Source organism: Cherax quadricarinatus, chromosome 54 (genome assembly GCF_038502225.1).
Source record: "Cherax quadricarinatus isolate ZL_2023a chromosome 54, ASM3850222v1, whole genome shotgun sequence".
Taxonomy (NCBI): Eukaryota; Metazoa; Arthropoda; class Malacostraca; order Decapoda; family Parastacidae; genus Cherax; species Cherax quadricarinatus.
In genome coordinates, this window is record NC_091345.1 from 26,633,116 (window position 1) to 26,650,425 (window position 17,310).

Sequence of the window (17,310 nt, forward strand, 5' to 3'; positions counted from 1 at the left end):
TTCATCAGAGACTGCAGACGGCGAGCATTAAACATCTTCAACACACCCAGAGAAGACACTGCCGAGAAGAGATACATAGTCCTTCCCACCAACTCCATTGCCAAACATGTTTCCAACATCTTTGCCAAAACATCATTCCAAGTATCTACCTCCACAACCACGACCATCAAGGACATCACCAGTAGTAGACAGGACAAGCCTCCATCCTCTGCAGGGGTATACATAATCCCTTGTAATGACTGCAACAAATTATATGTGGGCGAAACATCAAGAGACCTCCAAACACGTATTTCAGAACACCAATATGCAAGCAGGACTGACGATACAAGGAATGCCTGTGTACAACATCGCAATTCACACAACCATTTAATTAACTACAGAAACTCAAGACTTATAGCCACAGAAGACAACACTCAATACAGAAGAATCCTGGAATCATCGTTTATCTCTATAACCAACAATTTCAACCAGAACAATGGCTTCTATAACATAGCTGAACCACTCGCCAAGAAACTCCTTCATCGCTATCCCACATAAGAACATAGAACACTGCAGAAGGTCTACTCACAACTTGTCCAATATCCCCGCCTAGCTACCCAAGACTCTATAACCCCACCCGGTAGATCATCTGATGCAGCAATCTTCACCTGACCTCAACGTTCTGAACTATAAATACTCCCGTACCTTCCAACCCCAGGTAGATCCGTGTGTGACTTGAAAAAGCCCACTGCGTGGGTGAAACGTTGTCAATAAAGGATCACATTATACTGCTTTTGTGTTTATATTTCCATTGTGTCGGTATTTTATACCATTTATTTCCATGATGAATATTGTTTATGATGACCTGACGTAGTCATGATGACTCTTGTTTGTGATGACCTGACGTAGTCATGATGACTGATGTTTATGATGACCTGACGTAGTCATGATGACTGTTGTTTATGATGACCTGACGTAGTCATGATGACTGATGTTTATGATGACCTGACGTAGCCGTGATGAATATTGTTTATGATGACCTGACGTAGTCATGATGAATATTGTTTATGATGACCTGACGTAGTCATGATGAATATTGTTTATGATGACCTGGCGTAGTCATGATGACTGATGTTTATCATGACCTGACGTAGTCATGATGACTGATGTTTATGATGACCTGACGTAGTCATGATGACTGTTGTTTATGATGACCTGACGTAGTCATGATGACTGATGTTTATTATGACTTGACGTAGTCATGATGAATATTGTTTATGATGACCTGACGTAGTCGTGATGACTGATGTTTATGATGACCTGACGTAGTCATGATGACTGTTGTTTATGATGACCTGACGTAGTCGTGATGAATATTGTTTATGATGACCTGACGTAGTCGCGATGACTGATGTTTATGATGACCTGACGTAGTCATGATGAATATTGTTTATGATGACCTGACGTAGTCATGATGAATATTGTTTATGATGACCTGACGTAGTCATGATGAATATTGTTTATGATGACCTGACGTAGTCATGATGAATATTGTTTATGATGACCTGACGTAGTCATGATGACTGTTGTTTATGATGACCTGACGTAGTCATGATGACTGATGTTTATGATGACCTGACGTAGTCATGATGACTGCTGTTTGTGATGACCTGACGTAGCCATGATGACTGTTGTTTCTGATGACCTGACGTAGTCATGATGACTGTTGATTGTGAAGACCTGAAGTAGTCATGATGACTGTTGTTTATGATGACCTGACGTAGTCATGATGATTGTTGTTTCTGATGACCTGACGTAGTCATGATGATTGTTGTTTGTGATGACCTGATATAGTCATGATGACTGATGTTTATGATGACCTGACGTAGTTATGATGACTGTTGTTTGTGATGACCTGACGTAGTCATGATGACTGTTGTTTGTGATGACCTGACGTAGTCATGATGACTGATGTTCATGATGACCTGACGTAGTCATGATGACTGTTGTTTGTGATGACCTGACGTAGTCATGATGACTGATGTTTATGATGACCTGACTTAGTCATGATGACTGTTGTTTATGATGACCTGACGTAGTCATGATGACTGTTGTTTGTGATGACCTGACGTTGTCATGATGACTGATATTTATGATGACCTGACGTAGTTATGATGACTGATGTTTATGATGACCTGACGTAGTCATGATGACTGTTGTTTATGATGACCTGACGTAGTCATGATGACTGATGTTTATGATGACCTGACGTAGTCATGATGACTGATGTTTATGATGACCTGACGTAGTCATGATGACTGATGTTTATGATGACCTGACGTAGTCATAATGACTGTTGTTTGTGATGACCTGAGTTTGTGATGACCTGACGTAGTCATGATGACTGATGTTTATGTTGACCTGACGTAGTCATGATGAATGTTGCTTGTGATGACCTGACGTAGTCATGATGAATATTGTTTATGATGACCTGACGTAGTCATGATGAATGTTGTTTATGATGACCTGACGAACTCATGATGACTGTTGTTTATGATGACCTGACGTAGTCATGATGACTGTTGTTTGTGATGACCTGACGTAGTCATGATGAATGTTGTTTGTGATGACCTGACGTGGTCATGATGACTGTTGTTTGTGATGACCTGACGTAGTCATGATGAATGTTGTTTGTGATGACCTGACGTAGTCATGATGACTGTTGTTTATGATGACCTGACGTAGTCATGATGAATGTTGTTTATGATGACCTGACGTAGTCATGATGACTGTTGTTTGTGATGACCTGACGTAGTCATGATGAATGTTGTTCGTGATGACCTGACGTAGTCATGATGACTGTTGTTTGTGATGACCTGACGTAGTCATGATGAATGTTATTTATGATGACCTGACGTAGTCATGATGACTGATGTTTATGATGACCTGACGTAGTCATGATGACTGTTATTTATGATGACATGACGTAGTCATGATGACTGATGTTTATGATGACCTGACGTAGTCATGATGAATATTGTTTATGATGACCTGACGTAGTCGTGATGACTGATGTTTATGATGACCTGACGTAGTCATGATGACTGTTGTTTGTGATGACCTGACGTAGCCATGATGACTGATGTTTATGATGACCTGACGAAGTCATGATGAATATTGTTTATTATGACCTGACGTAGTCATGATGACTGTTGTTTGTTATGACCTGACGTAGTCATGATGAATGTTGCTTGTGATGACCTGACGTAGTCATGATGAATATTGTTTATGATGACCTGACGTAGTCATGATGAATATTGTTTATGATGACCTGACGTGGTTATGATGAATATTGTTTATGATGACCTGACGTAGTCATGATGAATGTTGTTTATGATGACCTGACGTAGTCATGATGACTGATGTTTATGATGACCTGACGTAGTCATGATGACTGTTATTTATGATGACCTGACGTAATGATGATTTTTGTTTATGATGACCTGACGTAGTCATGATGAATGTTGCTTGTGATGACGTGACGTAGTCATGATGATTTTTGTTTATGATGACCTGACGTAGTCATGATGACTGATGTTATGATGACCTGACGTAATGATAACTGATGTTATGATGACCTGACGTAGTCATGATGACTGTTGTTTCTGATGACCTGACGTAGTCATGATGACTGATGTTATGATGACCTGACGTAGTCATGATGAATATTGTTTATGATGACCTGACGTAGTCATGATAACTGATGTTATGATGACCTGACGTAGTCATGATGAATATTGTTTATGATGACCTGACGTAGTCATGATGACTGATGTTATGATGACCTGACGTAGTCATGATGAATGTTGTTTATGATGACCTGACGTAATCATGATGACTGATGTTTATGATGACCTGACGTAGTCATAATGACTGTTATTTATGATGACCTGACGTAATCATGATGATTTTTGTTTATGATGACCTGACGTAGTCATGATGAATATTGTTTATGATGACCTGACGTAGTCATGATGAATATTGTTTATGATGACCTGACGTAGTCATGATGACTGATGTTTATGATGACCTGACGTAGTCATGATGACTGTTGTTTGTGATGACCTGACGTAGCCATGATGACTGATGTTATGATGACCTGACGTAGTCATGATGAATATTGTTTATGAAGACCTGACGTAGCCATGATAACTGATGTTATGATGACCTGACGTAGTCATGATGAATATTGTTTATGATGACCTGACGTAGTCATGATGACTGATGTTATGATGACCTGACGTAGTCATGATGAATGTTGTTTATGATGACCTGACGTAATCATGATGACTGATGTTTATGATGACCTGACGTAGTCATAATGACTGTTTTTTATGATGACCTGACGTAGTCATGATGATTTTTGTTTATGATGACCTGACGTAGTCATGATGACTGTTATTTATGATGACCTGACGTAGTCATGATGAATATTGTTTATGATGACCTGACGTAGTCATGATGAATATTGTTTATGATGACCTGACGTAGTCATGATGACTTGTTTGTGATGACCTGACGTAGTCATGGTGACTGATGTTTATGATGACCTGACGTAGTCATGATGACTGATGTTTATGATGACCTGACGTAGTCATGATGACTGTTGTTTATGATGACCTGACGTAGTCATGATGAATGTTGTTTATGATGACCTGACGTAGTCATGATGACTGATGTTTATGATGACCTGACGTAGTCATGATGACTGATGTTTATGATGACCTGACGTAGTCATGATGACTGTTGTTTATGATGACCTGACGTAGTCATGATGACTGATGTTTATGATGACCTGACGTAGTCATGATGAATATTGTTTATGATGACCTGACGTAGTCGTGATGACTGATGTTTATGATGACCTGACTTAGTCATGATGACTGTTGTTTATGATGACCTGACGTAGTCGTGATGAATATTGTTTATGATGACCTGACGTAGCCGTGATGAATATTGTTTATGATGACCTGACGTAGTCATGATGAATATTGTTTATGATGACCTGACGTAGTCATGATGAATATTGTTTATGATGACCTGACGTAGTCATGATGACTGATGTTTATGATGACCTGATGTAGTCATGATGACTGATGTTTATGATGACCTGACGTAGTCATGATGACTGTTGTTTATGATGACCTGACGTAGTCATGATGACTGATGTTTATGATGACCTGACGTAGTCATGATGAATATTGTTTATGATGACCTGACGTAGTCATGATGACTGTTGTTTATGATGACCTGACGTAGTCATGATGACTGTTGTTTATGATGACCTGACGTAGTCATGATGACTGTTGTTTATGATGACCTGACGTAGTCATGATGACTGTTGTTTATGATGACCTGACGTAGTCATGATGACTGTTGTTTATGATGACCTGACGTAGTCATGATGACTGTTGTTTATGATGACCTGACGTAGTCATGATGACTGTTGTTTATGATGACCTGACGTAGTCGTGATGACTGATGTTTATGATGACCTGACGTAGTCATGATGACTGTTGTTTATGATGACCTGACGTAGTCGTGATGAATATTGTTTATGATGACCTGACGTAGTCATGATGAATATTGTTTATGATGACCTGACGTAGTCATGATGACTGCTGTTTGTAATGACCTGACGTAGCCATGATGACTGTTGTTTCTGATGACCTGACGTAGTCATGATGACTGTTGATTGTGATGACCTGAAGTAGTCATGATGACTGTTGTTTGTGATGACCTGACGTAGTCATGATGACTGTTGTTTCTGATGACCTGACGTAGTCATGATGACAGATGTTTATGATGACCTGACGTACTCATGATGACAGATGTTTATGATGACCTGACGTAGTCGTGATGAATATTGTTTGTGATGACCTGACGTAGTCATGTTGACTGGTGTTTATGATGACCTGACGTAGTCATGATGAATATTGTTTATGATGACCTGACGTAGTCATGATGACTGTTGATTGTGATGACCTGACGTAGTCATGATGACTGTTATTTATGATGACCTGACGTAGTCATGATGACTGTTATTTATGATAACCTGAGGTAGTCAGGATGACTGTGTTGTTTATGATGACCTGACGTAGTCATGATGAATGTTGTTTATGATGACCTGACGTAGTCATTATGAATGTTGTTTGTGATGACCTGACGTAGTCATGATGACTGTTGTTTATGATGACCTGACGTAGTCATGATGACTGTTGTTTGTGATGACCTGACGTAGTCATGATGACTGTTGTTTATGATAACCTGACGTAGTCATGATGACTGGTGTTTATGATGACCTGACGTAGTCATGATGACTGTTGTTTATAACCTGACGTAGTCATGATGACTGGTGTTTATGATGACCTGACGTAGTCATGATGACTGTTGTTTATGATAACCTGACGTAGTCATGATTACTTCATTGTTTATGATGACCTGAAGTAGTCATGATGATTGTGTTGTTTATGGTGACCTGAGGTAGTCACTATGACTGTTATAAGCTTACACTTTCCTAATAATCTTTCTTGGCTGTTATAAGCTTACTCTCTCCTAATAATCTTTCTTGGCTGTTATAAGCTTACACTTTCCTAATAATCTTTCTTGGCTGTTATAAGCTTACACTTTCCTAATAATCTTTCTTGGCTGTTATAAGCTTACACTTTCCTAATAATCTTTCTTGGCTGTTATAAGCTTACACTTTCCTAATAATCTTTCTTGGCTGTTATAAGCTCACTCTCTCCTAATAATCTTTCTTGGCTGTTATAAGCTTACACTTTCCTAATAATCTTTCTTGGCTGTTATAAGCTTACACTTTCCTAATAATCTTTCTTGGCTGTTATAAGCTTACTCTCTCCTAATAATCTTTCTTGGCTGTTATAAGCTTACACTTTCCTAATAATCTTTCTTGGCTGTTATAAGCTTACTCTCTCCTAATAATCTTTCTTGGCTGTTATAAGCTTACACTTTCCTAATAATCTTTCTTGGCTGTTATAAGCTTACACTTTCCTAATAATCTTTCTTGGCTGTTATAAGCTTACACTTTCCTAATAATCTTTCTTGGCTGTTATAAGCTTACTCTCTCCTAATAATCTTTCTTGGCTGTTATAAGCTTACACTTTCCTAATAATCTTTCTTGGCTGTTATAAGCTTACTCTCTCCTAATAATCTTTCTTGGCTGTTATAAGCTTACACTTTCCTAATAATCTTTCTTGGCTGTTATAAGCTTACACTTTCCTAATAATCTTTCTTGGCTGTTATAAGCTTACACTTTCCTAATAATCTTTCTTGGCTGTTATAAGCTTACACTCTCCTAAAAAGGTTAATTTTTACAAAAAGAGGATTGAATCAATTTCTTTCTTGATGTTTAACGGTTTTGATTTCTTCATTTTATAAATTTAACTATTTTAACTTATTTGTTTTGTTGGTCGTTCGGTCGGTCGGTCGGTCGGTCCCTTAGTAAATTATTTTGTAAAAAAATATATATAGATAGATACCTAAAGCGTGACACCAAAGATATATATATATATATATATATATATATATATATATATATATATATATATATATATATATATATATATATATATATATATATATATATATATATATATATATATATATATATATATATATATATATATATATATATATATATATATATATGTATATATATGTATATATACATATACATATATATATATATATATGTATATGTATGTCATGCCGACTATGTAAAACTGGTATATTAACAAGAACTCATTTAAAATTAAGTCCTTTCTGAAATTTTCTCTTATACGTTTAAAGATATATTTTTTTCATTAATGTTGATGTAAAAATTTATAATTTTGCACCAAAAGAATCTTGGGAAACTTTCCTAACCTTATTATAACAAGAACAATTTATTTTAACCTATCCCAACTAAATATATTTTAGATTTGTTTACAATAATTTAATACTAAACAAACACAGTGAAATATATTTTTTTCGTTAGGTTCAGAATGATTTTGGCGAAATTATTGCATTCACAAATTTTCACTTGTCCTATATGGCAAGATGAGCGTTACTATTTAAGCCAAGATCGCAAGTTCTGCCTATTCGGCACGACATATATATATATATATATATATATATATATATATATATATATATATATATATATATATATATATATATATATATATATATATATATATATATATATATATATATATAAAAGCAGACGGTAAACAGAATGGTTTTAGGCGCCCTTATCAAACGTAAACAATAAATATAAACAGGAACGTACACCGGTAAGCTGTCCTAATATACAAGTACAGTTAGAAATAGAAATACAAATAGCCAGATCTTCACTTTAAGGAGGTTGTTAGTAGAATATTCAAGGGGTTACTAGTAGAACTATAGTAAATCAACCGTTCAAATCACATTATGAAGCTTTGTGTAGTCTGCAGTAATCCAAACAAACGGGCTTCCTCATGGATTACTTGCCATTTTTGTGAAAATTGGTGTCACGCCCCTTGTGCAGATATCCAAGAACTATCTACAAGCAGTATTAAATCAGGGAAGTGTTTTTGGGTAAGCCCAAATGTGATCAATCTGTGGACTAAAATCACATTGGTATTAAAAGAGGATAATATCAAAGCAGCCTTCATAGAAAACCTGGAAGCATTCTATAACAGATGGGAAAATAAAAAGTCTGGGCTGGATGGTACCGCCCTTGATGCTGGCCATGTAGTTAGAAACTGTAAGGCTAGAGGTGCTGCCCTGGTAGACAGTAATGGTGAAGCTGGAGGTGCTGTCCTGGGAGACAGTGATGGTGAAGCTGGAGGTGTTGTCCTGGGAGACAGTAATGGTGAGGATGGAGGTGCTGTCCTGGGAGACAGTAATGGTGAGGATGGAGGTGCTGTCCAGGTAGTAAGTAAATGTACGCATGAGGGAATGCATATAAATGATCTCGAGGGAGACAGGAGCTGTAGTGGGGAAACAAGTGTAGTCAAGGACAAGATAAAACCAATATTACAAACTAGTAATACCACAGGAGATAGCAAACAAGGGGACTCCACTAGCAATAGTGAGGATATATTACCAGAAACAACTGGTGAGAGCTCCATTGTTAGTACTAGTGAGGATAGGAATGAGACAGGTAAACATGCACCAACAGGGAATACAGTCACAGAAACCCAAGGCAAACGGAAACCAAGCCTGTGCACATACTATGCACTTGGTATCTGCAGACATGGGAAATCTGGAAAAACAGATGGGACGTGAAACTTTGACCACCCTCGAAAATGCCGTGCCCATATGACAACAGGAAAATGCAAACGCCCTTCCTGTAAGCATTTTCACTCTGAAATGTGTCCCTCTTCAGTACAGGAAAGACTGTGCTATAACTTAAATTGCCAGGCACACCATCTAAAGGGGACAAAAAGATACAAGACATCCAGGCCATGGGTAACCACAGCCACTCAAGAGGGAGAGGTTTTTTAGTGCCAGGAAGGCAAAAAAAAAAATGGCAGGAAATTGCAGAAATCGTACGCCAAATCCAGTCATTTCTGGAGTGGAACCACAGTCGATGGCTTCCACTCCAAACCAACAGATACAGATACTAGTGCCGGAAAAAAAAGTCCCCCCCAGTACCACCAATACCACCAGTCCGATGACATTCTTCTTTGCAAATATACAGGGTCTAAAGCCAGCAACGAACAACAAAATACCTTTCATCCATGGACTGCTTGCAGAGGCAAATGCAATGTTTGCGGCTTTCACAGAGACCCATATAAAGGATCATTTGGACAACGAAATATGGATCCCAGGTTACAGCCTATACAGATGCGACAGAGTGAACAGGAGAAAGGGGATGGGGGTTGGCCTGTATATCGCAGAGTCACTTGTTTGCACAGAACTGCTTAATGCCTCAAATGATGTAGTGGAAGTTTTAGCAGTAAAGATCGAGAACCAAAACCTAGTCATTGTGGTAGTCTACAAGCCTCCTGATGCAACATCCCAACAATTCCAGGAACAGCTGTTAAAAATTGACCACTGTCTGGAAAATCTGCCAGCTCCTGCCCCCAACATCTTGCTCCTGGGGGATTTCAACTTGAGGCGCCTAAAATGGAGGAATATAGCAAATAATGTTGTTGCAGTGATAACACCAGGAGGCAGCTCAGACGAGAACTCACACACATAAGAAGAACATAAGAACGAAGGAACACTGCAGCAGGTCTACTGGCCCATGCGAGGCAGGTCCAAGTCTCCTACCGGCTTAAGCCAATGCACCCAACCTAGTCAGGTCAGGTCACCTTGACTTAAGGGAGGAACACGGCAACCGTCCTGGTAGCACAAGCTATCAGGTCCAACTCACACCCACACACACCCACTCATGTATTTATCCAACCTATTTTTAAAGCTACACAACGTTCTGGCCTCTATAACTGTACTTGGGAGTTTGTTCCACTCATCCACAACTCTATTACCAAACCAGTACTTTCCTATATCCTTCCTGAATCTGAATTTTTCTAACTTAAAACTATTGCTGCGAGTCCTGTCTAGGCTAGATATTTTCAGCACACTATTTACATCCCCTTTATTTATTCCTGTCTTCCATTTATACACCTCAATCATATCCCCCCTAATTCTACGTCTTTCTAGAGAGTGAAGATTCAGGGCCCTTAGTCTATCCTCATAGGGAAGGTTTCTGATACATGGGATCAACTTTGTCATCCTCCTTTGTACATTTTCCAGAGCATTTATATCCATTTTGTAATACGGTGACCAAAACTGTGCAGCATAATCTAAATGAGGCCTAACCAAGGATGTATAGAGTTGAAGAACAACCTGAGGACTCCAATTATTTATGCTTCTTGATATAAAGCCAAGGATTCTATTAGCTTTATTGCGAACACTTATGCACTGTTGTCTTGGTTTCAGATAACTACTAACTAGAAATCCTAAATCTTTTTCGCAATCCGTAATATTAAGATCTACATTATTTAGTTTATATGTGGCATGGTTATTGTCCTGTCCAACATTTAGAACTTTGCATTTGTCTATATTAAACTGCATCTGCCACCTCTCCGACCACTGCATCAGTCTATTCAAATCTTCCTGGAGTGCTCTAATGTCCTCGTCAGAATGAATTCGACGGCCTATTTTGGTGTCATCGGCAAACTTGCTGATGTCGCTCTTTATGCCCTCATCTATGTCGTTTATGTATATTGTGAACAGCAGGGGGCCCAACACTGACCCCTGTGGAACACCGCTCGTGACGCTTCCCCACTCTGATTTCTCCCCATTTATGCAAACTCTCTGCTGCCTATTAGTCAACCATGCCTCTATCCAGGAAAAAATTTATCCTCCTATTCCATGTGCCTTAATTTTCCTCAATAGTCTCTGATGTGGGACCCTGTCAAAAGCCTTACTGAAGTCCATGTACACAATATCATATTCATTACCATGATCTACCTCCTCAAATACCTTAGTGAAAAAAGTTAACAAATTCGTAAGGCAGGAACGCCCCTTTGTAAAACCATGCTGAGATTCGTTGATTAATTTATGCTTTTCAAGGTGGCTACGAACTGCCTCGGCAATTATTGATTCCATAAATTTTCCCACTATGGAGGTTAGGCTTATTGGTCTATAGTTTGAAGCTAAGGACCTGTCACCTGCTTTGAAAATAGGTATCACATTTGCCATTTTCCACTTATCTGGCACCATGCCAGTTTGTAGTGATATGTTGAAAAGATTAGCCAAAGGTTTGCTAAGCTCCTCTTTACATTCCTTTAGAACCCTTGCATCAGGGCCTGGGGATTTGTTAGGTTTTAATTTATCTATTTGCCTAAGGACCATGTCACTTGTGACCCTAATCGTGCACAGTTTATTATCGTCCTGTTCCACATAATTTATCATATCTGGAATATCGCTGGTATCCTCCTGTGTAAAAACTGAGAGGAAGTATGTGTTAAAACTTCTACATATTTCCTTATCACTGTCAGTGAGCTGACACGAGGAACTTTTGAGTGGGCCTATCTTGTCCCTGATCTTACTTCTGTATACCTGAAAGAATCCTTTTGGGTTAGTCTTCGACTCTCTTGCAACTTTAACCTCATAATCTCTTTTTGCTTTTCTAATTCCTTTTTTTATTTCTCTCTTTAACTGAATATATCGATTTCTTAATTGCCCCTCTCCTCTTTTGATTTGCCTATATATGCCTCTCTTTTGACCAATTAGATATTTTAATCTATTGTTCATCCATTTAGGATCATTTTTGTTTGATCTGATTTCCCTATATGGAACATAATTTGACTGAGCAGCTAGAACTATGCCCTGGAAAACGTCATATCGGCCTCCATCACCACCTACCTGACCCTTAGTCATGTCATTCCAGTTCAGCCCACCTAAGTAATTTTTCAGTCCTATGAAATCAGCCAAGCGGAAGTCAGGGACAGAGACTTGATTGCCATTATTAGGGGAATTCCATGATATATTAAAACTGAGTGATTTGTGATCACTTTCCCCAAGCTCATCATTAACCTCATGATTATTAATTAGTGTTTCCCTACTGGCAAGAACCAAGTCAAGGAGGTTATTTCCCCTAGTTGGCTCTGTCACAAACTGTTTTAAAAAACAATCCTGGATCGTATCAAGAAAGTCACCTGACTCTAAATTTCCTGTCAAATTGCTCCAGTCAATCTGTCTATAGTTGAAATCTCCCATTAGCACAACATTTTCGTTTGTAGATGCCTTACGAATTTCGTCCCATAGAAGTTTACTGCACTCCCTATCAAGATTTGGGGCCCTGTAAATCACACCCAAAATTAGTTTTTCTCGGCCCTCGAGAAGCTATAACCAAACAGATTCAGTGGCTGACGCTTCTAATTTTATATCTTGTCTAACACAACAATTTATATTGTCTCTGACATACATCGCTACTCCACCACCTTTCCTGTTGACCCTGTCGGTGTGGAATAATTTATAGCCTTGTATGTGACATTCAGAGGGCATCTCTCTATCTTTCAGATTGAGCCAGGTCTCTGTTATAGCAATAATATCTATGTTTCCTGCACTTGCAATTAATCTTAGCTCATCTATCTTATTTCTTACACTCCTGCTATTAGTATAGTAAACCTCAAGGGAGCTAGCCCCTTGCTGCCCTCTGCTGTCCCCCTTTGTTTGCTGACCTGATCTATTGTTTTTATTTATAACTTCATGCTGAATGCCTTTTATACATTTACTGTTTCGAACCCTAGTGTTGCAACCTGCTTGTTCCCCCCCCTACCTCTATCTTCTATCAGTTTAAAATCATAGGCATTTCACCAATGGTCTTCTCAATCGAGTCTGCAAGTGCTACCACCCCAGCCCCAGAGAGATGTACCCCATCCCTTGCATACATGTCATGTTTGCCATAAAAGTTGTTCCAGTTGTCAATGAATGGGATTGCAAGTTCCTTGCAGTATCTGTCTAGCCAGCAATTTACACCAATTGCCCTAGACAACCATTCATTTCTTACTCCCCTTCTAGGCAAGATGCTACATATGACTGGGATCCCTCCCTTAGACTTAATGAAATCTATAGCTGACCTGTACTTATCTAGCAGCTCTTCTCTCCTACCCTTCCCAATATCATTTCCACCAGCACTGAGACAGATAATGGGCTTGTTCCCATTACCTGACATGATATTATCCAGCCTGTTGACTATGTCCCCAACACCAGCTCCAGGGAAGCACACTCTATCTCTCATCTTCTTATTCCTATTACAAAAAGCACGGTCAATATATCTTACCTGAGAGTCACCAACCACAAGAATGCGCTTACCTCCATTAGCAGGGGCAGTAGTACCCTTACTTTCACTGGCCACTGAAGTACATTCATCCTGAAGAACAGAGAAGCGATTTCCTACCTTCAGATCTTCACTCTTAACTTTTCTTACTCTGATGCGCCTCCCATTACTGTGAACCACTCGCCACTTGTAGCAGGTGCTGGGCTGCACCTCACTGCTGGTAGCCGTTGCTACCTCCCCACCTACAGCCTCCTCACAGCAAGAGACAGACTGCACCTCACTGCTAGAAGCCTCATTTCCCACAACTCCAGCCACCTCACACTCTCTCCCAGACCCATTGAGGTGGACCTTCAGCCTCTTAATCTCCTCCTGGTGAAGCAAGACCTCCTCCTTCAACTCTCCAACCTCAATTTTTAAAACACTGCAGAAGCAAGCCATGCTTTGTAACCGTCCACGCTAATCCCCAAAGAAGCTTTTAAATCTCTGCACAAAATTCACCTTAAACCAGCAAATAATAGAGCCTACTAGACTGGAGAATACACTAGACCACATCTTCACTAACAATGATGACCTGATAAGAAATGTCATCATATCAAAAACAATATACTCAGATCACAACATAATCGAGGTTCAGACATGTATGCGCGGAGCCCCAGACCGACATAATGAGACTAGTCACGAGGGAGCATTCACCAAATTCAACTTCAATAACAAAAACATAAAGTGGGACCAAGTAAACCAAGTCCTAAACGAAATAAGCTGGGAAGATAGACTAAGCAACACAGACCCCAACTTATGCCTAGAACAGATTAACTCGGTGGCACTCGATGTATGCTCAAGGCTTATTCCTTTAAGAAAAAGGAGTAGATGTAAAATAGAAAGAGACAGGCGCTCTTTTTACAGGCGACGGAAAAGAATAACAGAGCGGCTAAAAGAGGTCAATATATCTGAAATGCGCAGGGAGTCACTGGTCAGAGAAATAGCAAACATCGAACTTAAGCTAAAGGAATCCTATAGGAGTCAGGAATCGCGGGAGGAACCAAAAGCCATAAATGAAATCGAAAGAAACCAAAAGTATTTCTGTTCTCATGGCAAATCAAAGTCGAGAACAACATCCAGTATTGGGCCCCTACTTAAACAAGATGGGTCCTACACAGATGACAGCAAGGAAATGAGTGAGCTACTCAAGTCCCAATATGACTCAGTCTTTAGCAAGCCGCTAACCAGACTGAGAGTCGAAGATCAAAATGAATTTTTTATGAGAGAGCCACAGAATTTGGTTAACACAAGCATATATGATGTTATCCTGACGCCAAATGACTTCGAACAGGTAATAAATGACATCCCATGCACTCTGCCCCAGGGCCAGATTAATGTGGACACGGTGTGTTATAACGCGGAGATAAGGGTGTCATGTAGACACGGTAGCGAAGGTGTGTAGATTTACTGGGTGACAAAGGTGTCATGTGGACACGGTAGCGAAGGTGTGTAGATTTACACGGTGACAAAGGTGTCATGTGGACACAGTAGAGATGGTGTGTGTGACGCAAAGACAAGGGTGTCATGTGGACACAGTAGATATGGTGTGTATAACGCAGAGAAAAGGGTGTCACGTGGGACACGGAGAGAAGGAGCGTCAAAAACAGACAAGGGTGTCGTGTGACACGGTAGAGAGTGTTATAATACTGAGAGACAGGAGTGTAGTATAACTCCGTGTAACTAGTGTTGTACGACTGAGTGTGACAGTAGTGTCAGACACGTTGTACCCTGTGTGGTAGGCTCATGAGTGGATTATAATTTATTATTTTAGGATTTATATATATATATATATATATATATATATATATATATATATATATATATATATATATATATATATATATATATATATATATATATATATATATATATATATATATATACACACATTTGTACAAAGATGTTAACAATAATTTATTATTGCAGCATGTATATACCAAAGATAATGGGTTTTTATCAGATGTTATTATATTAAAGATTATTTATTATTATAGAATACCTCTAGATCAAAGACTGTTTTTATATATGATAGTAAAGATGATAAATTGTTTTATGTTTATTCAGTATCCGGAACTCTGGTATTACTGCACTAGTACAAGGCCAACTAGTGTTTTTGTAATAGTAGTATGTCACTGATGTCAGCTAGGACTGTATACCTTGTACATGTACTTGTAGAAATAAAGAAATTATTATTAATTATTATTATACTCTTCCCCAGGACCAAGCGGTATGCGCCCACAAACTGGAAGAAAGCGACATTCTGGCTCCTCGTCTTATTCGTCGTGTCTACCGTCACTGTCGTCAACAAATCAGGTAAAGTTTGTCTTCTTTGGTTATCCTTTACAGTAGAGATGTGAAGACGTAGATTTAAGGTTGTCAGTCCCTCCGCCTAGAGAAGTTTTCTGTTCCATAGTCTGAAACAATGTGAAGATCAAGCGACAATGTGAACACTTGTATACTATCTCCTTCCGACAGTATAAAAGTCTCCACACTGTGGCTTGCTCTTCACATTGTTTCAGACTATGGAACAGAAAACTTCTCTAGGCGGAGGGACTGACAACCTCAAATCTACGTCTTCACATCTCTGCTGCTCGTGCCTACTTTCTGTACTCGACTGAAGAAGCCTACTGTGTAGACGAAACGTTTCGGAATAAAGTTGCCTAAATGTTGCCCATGTGTCTTACCTACCATACTTCAAATACTCCCTGAATACTGGCCAACTTTTCTTTTGTTTATATTATTCATTTTATGCAGAGAGCAAATATCTGGAAAAATGATATTTATATAAAAATATATGAAGAAGACAGCAACTTGTTATCTAATTCAAATAATGTAAGTAGTTAAAATAAATAAAAATATAACTTTACCACTAAGGGGAGGAATTTTTATTTCAGTTCAACTTCATTTTCGCTATTTGAATCATTTGAAGAAACATAATTCATTCCTCTTCCCTAAATAATGAATCAAACACTTCTTCATCTAAAACTTTATTTATACCCTAATTCCCCAACATTTCCTCAGAGAGAAATTGTATAATACGATCACTGAAGATAATTTTCCAAGATTAGGACTTCGACTCCACACAAAATGGCTGCCCAAAAGAGATGCCAGTTAGTATTTTTAGACTTTTTAACAAAATATAAAATAATTCTGGAATTAATATATGTAACTGTTATCATATACAAATGTTACGAATAAATATAATTAAAAATAATTATTTTTTTAAATATATTTCTTAATAAAAATATTCATATTCACACACGTAGGTCCCGGGTTCGATTCCCGGCGGGGTGGAAGCATTTCGACACGTTTCCTTACACCTGTTGTCATGTTCACCTAGCAGCAAGTAGGTACCTGGGTGTTAGTCGACTGGTGTGGGTCGCATCCTGGGGGACAAGATTGAGGACCTCAATGGAAATGAGACAGACAGTCCTCGACGACGCACTGAATTTCTT

The 17,310-nt window shown here is 38.7% G+C and overlaps 1 protein-coding gene across 1 annotated transcript in view; it reads left to right on the top strand.

The window, feature by feature from the left end:
* LOC128699090 (carbohydrate sulfotransferase 11) overlaps positions 1 to 17,310 on the top strand; it is a 214,802-nt gene that overhangs the window by 89,305 nt on the left and 108,187 nt on the right. Inside the window, exon 2 of the mRNA XM_070096756.1 lies at positions 16,074 to 16,168. Within this exon, the coding sequence (XP_069952857.1) occupies positions 16,074 to 16,168 (95 nt within the window). The remainder of the gene's footprint in view (positions 1 to 16,073; positions 16,169 to 17,310) is intronic.